This window comes from Rhinatrema bivittatum, chromosome 18, assembly GCF_901001135.1.
Source record: "Rhinatrema bivittatum chromosome 18, aRhiBiv1.1, whole genome shotgun sequence".
NCBI lineage: Eukaryota > Metazoa > Chordata > Amphibia > Gymnophiona > Rhinatrematidae > Rhinatrema > Rhinatrema bivittatum.
In genome coordinates this window covers 58,971,116-58,977,115 of record NC_042632.1, presented here as the reverse complement: position 1 = coordinate 58,977,115, position 6,000 = coordinate 58,971,116, and the positions used below count along the sequence as shown (strand labels likewise).

At 45.2% G+C, this 6,000-nt stretch overlaps 1 protein-coding gene across 5 annotated transcripts in view; it reads right to left on the bottom strand.

Annotated features, from left to right (window-relative positions):
• Positions 1-748: 748 nt before the first annotated feature.
• The window catches only part of LOC115079984 (PDZ and LIM domain protein 7-like), a 68,418-nt gene continuing 63,166 nt past the window's right edge, over positions 749-6,000 (bottom strand). For 4 of the 5 annotated variants that reach the window (XM_029583978.1, XM_029583981.1, XM_029583979.1 and 1 more), the window contains 2 exons: positions 1,476-1,591; positions 749-1,379 (listed from right to left, as the gene is read on the bottom strand). In XM_029583978.1, coding sequence (XP_029439838.1) covers positions 1,293-1,379; positions 1,476-1,591 — 203 coding nt within the window. In that variant the 3' untranslated portion in view covers positions 749-1,292. Of the gene's footprint in view, positions 1,380-1,475; positions 1,592-5,852; positions 5,920-6,000 lie in introns of those variants that run through there. The other variant, XM_029583980.1, reaches the window with a different exon arrangement.

Below are 6,000 nucleotides of genomic sequence, written 5' to 3'. Positions count from 1 at the left end.
TTGCGATGGAGAAGGTACAGAGAAGGGCAACCAAAATGATAAGGGGAATGGAACAGCTCCCTATGAGGAAAGACTAAAGAGGTTAGGGCTGTTCAGCTTGGAGAAGAGACGGCTGAGGGGGGATATGATAGAGGTCTTTAAAATCATGAGAGGTCTTGAACGTGTAGATGTAAATCGGTTATTTACTCTTTCAAAAAATACAAAAACTAGGGAACACCCCCTAAAGCAAATTCAAAACAAATTGGGGAAAAATATTTTTCACTCAACACACAATTAGGCTGTGTAATTCATTGCTGGAGGATGTAGTAAAGGCAGTTAGTGTAGCTGTGTTTAAAAAAGGTTTGGCCAGTTCCTGGAGAAGAAATCCATAAACTTGGGTACTTGCCAGGTTCTTATGGCCTGGATTGGCCACTGTTGGAAACAGGATGCTGGGCTTGATGGACCCTTGGTCTGACCCAGTACGACATGTTCTTATGTTCTTATTAACCAGATGGCCTGGGGGTGAGCCCTTATTTAGCCCTGGGCTTTAGCAGCATGAGATCTACCTTCCCTTCAGAATTCTGCCAGGTACTTGTGACCTGGATTAGTCACTGCTGGAAACAGGATGCTGGGCTTGTGTGACCCAGTGTAGCAGTTCTTAGGGTCCAGTACTCTTGCTCTGGCCTGAAGTCTTCCAGGAAGACAACTGCAAAAGCCTACAGAGCTAAGCGATTCTAATCACCCCAGACTTACAAGGATCCCAGGGAGCTTTTTTTTTTTTTTTACAAGAATACTGATATTCAAACCTGTTAATTACAGCTTCTCTGAAATCTAGTCCCTAAAAGGGGACAGCTCCGACAGCAAATGCTCTACGTGCCCCCCTTACAAAGAAATACGCTTCCAGCTAAGAGAGAAGCCCTCACTTCCTGTCTTTTGGATGTTCAGCAGGTCCACTTCCTGTGGGGGATAAATGTCACATTGGGAAGAGGGCACAGAAGCCGCCCCATCCTTGCATCCTTGGCCTGGTTTTGGTGTAGGACCTCAGCATTCCACTCTGTGAACTTTAATTGTGAGAAAAGGGGAAAGAAATACTATTTCATGAAAACCAAGAATGTTTTTTTGCGAATCTCTCTCAAGTGCTACAATGAAATCTCTAAAATAACAGAACAGATGCAAAACACCCAAGACAAGAAAAAAGCAGAAGGTTGTAAAATTGCTGTGGTCGTGTTGCTTGCAGGAGGATGAAGTCTCTCGTCCCAATTGATAGAGCAGTGAGAGCAACCTGATGGCTGCAGCCACCTGCAGGTCCACATTCACACGTGGGAGAAAGCGTGGCTCTTGCAAAGTGGCTTCTCTTTCTTAGAATAAAAAGTTTTTCCTTCCAGGTTAGTTTGGCAAATCTAAAAAGAAAAGAGCAGAGCAGACGGATCAGACAGCAAACCTCAATGTAGCCAACAGCCCTTGCAGCCACCCCAGGCGAGGAGTCGTCGTCTTACCGCACAGACAAAGCAGGTGTCGTGCCAGCTATAACCCAGCGCCTCCAGAAAGCGGTCGCCTGCATCGATCTTAAAGTCACAGCCCCGACATTTGGTTCCAAACAACTTCTCATAATCTGTAAAAGCAGGAAGCGGTTATAAATGCCCCCAACACACGTGAGGGCAACGCATTACGGCACGGAGAGCAAAGGAGGCGGCAAAGGAGAATTAGAATGTATAGCAGTAAATGATGACATAGACTTAATTGGCATCTCAGAGACATGGTGGAAAGAGGATAACCAATGGGACAGTGCTATACCGGGGTACAAATTATATCGCAATGACAGAGAGGAGCAGTCGGGAGGAGGTGTGGCGCTTTATGTCCGGGATGCCATAGAGTCCAACAGGATAAACATTCTGCATGAGACTAAATACAAAATTGAATCTTTATGGGTAGAAATCCCTTGTGTATCAGGGAAGACTACAGTGATAGGGGTATACTACCGTCCACCTGGTCAAGATGGTGAGATGGACAGTGAAATGCTAAGAGAAATTAGGGAAGCTAACCAAATTGGTAGTGCAGTAATAATGGGAGACTTCAATTCCCCAATATAGACTGGGTAAATGTATCATCGGGACACGCTAGAGAGATAACGTTCCTGGATGGAATAAATGATAGCTTTATGGAGCAATTGGTTCAGGAACCGACGAGAGAGGGAGCAATTTTAGATCTAATTCTCAGTGGAGCACAGGACTTGGTGAGAGAGGTAACGGTGGTGGGGCCGCTTGGCAATAGTGATCATAATATGATCAAATTTGATTTAATGACTGGAAAAGGAACAGTGTGCAAATCCAAGGCTCTCGTGCTAAACTTTCAAAAGGGAAACTTTGATAAAATGAGAAAAATTGTTAGAAAAAAACTGAAAGGAGCAGCTACAAAAGTAAAAAATGTCCAAGAGGCGTGGTCATTGTTAAAAAATACCATTCTAGAAGCACAGTCCAGATGTATTCCACACATTAAGAAAGGTGGAAAGAAGGCAAAACGATTACCGGCATGGTTAAAAGGGGAGGTGAAAGAAGCTATTTTAGCCAAAAGATCTTCATTCAAAATTGGAAGAAGGATCCAACAGAAGAAAATAGGATAAAGCATAAACATTGGCAAGTTAAATGTAAGACATTGATAAGACAGGCTAAGAGAGAATTTGAAAAGAAGTTGGCTGTAGAGGCAAAAACTCACAGTAAAAACTTTTTTAAATATATCCGAAGCAGAAAGCCTGTAAGGGAGTCAGTTGGACCGTTAGATGATCGAGGGGTTAAAGGGGCACTTACAGAAGATAAGGCCATCGCGGAAAGATTAAATGATTTCTTTGCTTCGGTGTTTACTGAAGAGGATGTTGGGGAGGTACCCGTAATGGAGAAGGTTTTCATGGGTAATGATTCAGATGGACTGAATCAAATCACGGTGAACCTAGAAGATGTGCTAGGCCTGATTGACAAACTGAAGAGTAGTAAATCACCTGGACCGGATGGTATACACCCCAGAGTTCTGAAGGAACTAAAAAATGAAATTTCAGACCTATTAGTAAAAATTTGTAACTTATCATTAAAATCATCCATTGTACCTGAAGACTGGAGGATAGCAAATGTAACCCCAATATTTAAAAAGGGCTCCAGGGGCGATACGGGAAACTACAGACCGGTTAGCCTGTCTTCAGTGCCAGGAAAAATATTGGAAAGTGTTCTAAACATCAAAATCACAGAACATATAGAAAGACATGGTTTAATGGAACAAAGTCAGCATGGCTTTACCCAGGGCAAGTCTTGCCTCACAAATCTGCTTCACTTTTTTGAAGGAGTTAATAAACATGTGGATAAAGGTGAACCGGTAGATATAGTATACTTGGATTTTCAGAAGGCGTTTGACAAAGTTCCTCATGAGAGGCTACTAGGAAAAGTAAAAAGTCATGGGATAGGTGGCGATGTCCTTTCGTGGATTGCAAACTGGCTAAAAGACAGGAAACAGAGAGTAGGATTAAATGGGCAATTTTCTCAGTGGAAGGGAGTGGACAGTGGAGTGCCTCAGGGATCTGTATTGGGACCCTTACTGTTCAATATATTTATAAATGATCTGGAAAGAAATAGGACGAGTGAGATAATCAAATTTGCAGATGACACGAAATTGTTCAGAGTAGTTAAATCACAAGCAGATTGTGATAAATTGCAGGAAGACCTTGTGAGACTGGAAAATTGGGCATCCAAATGGCAGATGAAATTTAATGTGGATAAGTGCAAGGTGATGCACATAGGGAAAAATAACCCATGCTATAATTACACGATGTTGGGTTCCATATTAGGTGCTACAACCCAAGAAAGAGATCTAGGTGTCATAGTGGATAACACATTGAAATCGTCGGTTCAGTGTGCTGCGGCAGTCAAAAAAGCAAACAGAATGTTGGGAATTATTAGAAAAGGAATGATGAATAAAACGGAAAATGTCATAATGCCTCTGTATCGCTCCATGGTGAGACCGCACCTTGAATACTGTGTACAATTCTGGTCGCCGCATCTCAAAAAAGATATAATTGCGATGGAGAAGGTACAGAAAAGGGCTACCAAAATGATAAGGGGAATGGAACAACTCCCCTATGAGGAAAGACTAAAGAGGTTAGGACTTTTCAGCTTGGAGAAGAGACGACTGAGGGGGGATATGATAGAGGTGTTTAAAATCATGAGAGGTCTAGAACGGGTAGATGTGAATCGGTTATTTACTCTTTCGGATAGTAGAAAGACTAGGGGACACTCCATGAAGTTAGCATGGGGCACATTTAAAACTAATCGGAGAAAGTTCTTTTTTACTCAACGCACAATTAAACTCTGGAATTTGTTGCCAGAGAATGTGGTTCGTGCATTAAGTATAGCTGTGTTTAAAAAAGGATTGGATAAGTTCTTGGAGGAGAAGTCCATTACCTGCTATTAAGTTCACTTAGAGAATAGCCACTGCCATTAGCAATGGTTACATGGAATAGACTTAGTTTTTGGGTACTTGCCAGGTTCTTATGGCCTGGATTGGCCACTGTTGGAAACAGGATGCTGGGCTTGATGGACCCTTGGTCTGACGCAGTATGGCATTTTCTTATGTTCTTATGTTAGTTTCCTCCTGCTTCTTTGGGTTTCCTGCTCCATCAGAACCAGGCACCTTCAATTCAGAACTACCTGGGTGGGGAGGGGGGGGTCCCTATTTTAGACGTCCTGGTTGCCAGGCAACAAAACTCTTGGAAAGCGGCACTCCTGGACCCTGCATCTGGCCACCAGATGTCATACAAGCAATGACTATGCCCTCCCCCCAGCCTCAGCTGAACCAGGGAACAAAAGACCCTACCTGGGAGAACCAAAGTACACAGTAAACCCAAGTGATGCAGCTCATGAATATTCATTCTAGAAATCCTGAGAGAGGACCGGAGCTTGCTAAGCATGCAGAAGACTCGGGAATCACATCCTGACATGTTTATTTACCAACCTAGTGACTGTACTTCATAAGTGCACACTGGAAGCGTAAAGCTGGTACTCACATCGACGTGAAAGTTATACTCTTAGAATGGGATTTGCTAATTTGTAGTTTTAAAAAATTCCAATAAATAATTTGAGGGGGAAAAAAGTCTCCATGGAAAGGCTGGAGAAAGCATAGACCGGGGGGGAGGGGACGTCGCAGAGGTAAGGAAGGCAGAGATCGGCCTCCCGGGGGGACGCCGCAGAGGTAAGGAAGGCAGAGATCGGGCTCCCGGGGGGACGCCGCACAGGTAAGGAAGGCAGAGATCGGGCTCCCGGGGGGACGCCGCACAGGTAAGGAAGGCAGAGATCGGCCTCCCGGGGGGACGCCGCACAGGTAAGGAAGGCACAGATCGGCCTCCCGGGGGGACGCCGCACAGGTAAGGAAGGCACAGATCGGCTTCCCGGGGGGACGCCGCACAGGTAAGGAAGGCACAGATCGGGCTCCCGGGGGGACGCCGCACAGGTAAGGAAGGCACAGATCGGCCTCCCGGGGGGACGCCGCACAGGTAAGGAAGGCAGAGATCGGCCTCCCGGGGGGCCGCCGCACAGGTAAGGAAGGCACAGATCGGCCTCCTGAGGGAGGTAGTGCTAGTGGCACTGAAGGTATGCACTGGGCTCCCTGGAGAGCTTCCCCAAGCAAGTTGAAGGTGGAGGCTTGTTTCATTCTCCTGTGAGTGAGGGAGGGAGGGTAGCAGAGACAAGGACCAACCCCCTGGAGCATGGCCTGGCCCCTCAGGAAGAGACAAGAACTGTAACAGAACTGAAGAGGCTGAAGGGCAAAAGAATCAGTGATGAGGGGAAAAGATGCCCTCAGTCAGAGACACTGATATTAAATACGCACAGACTAACCTGAGTGTGGTGATGTTTATCATCAGGAAATACTGTGCAGCACAATGTTTGGATAGCAGGTGTGCAGCTACAGAAGAGAATTTGTATAGCAGGGAGTCAAAATCATGCACCAAACTATAAATGCAGGAGAAGGATGGCATGAAATAAA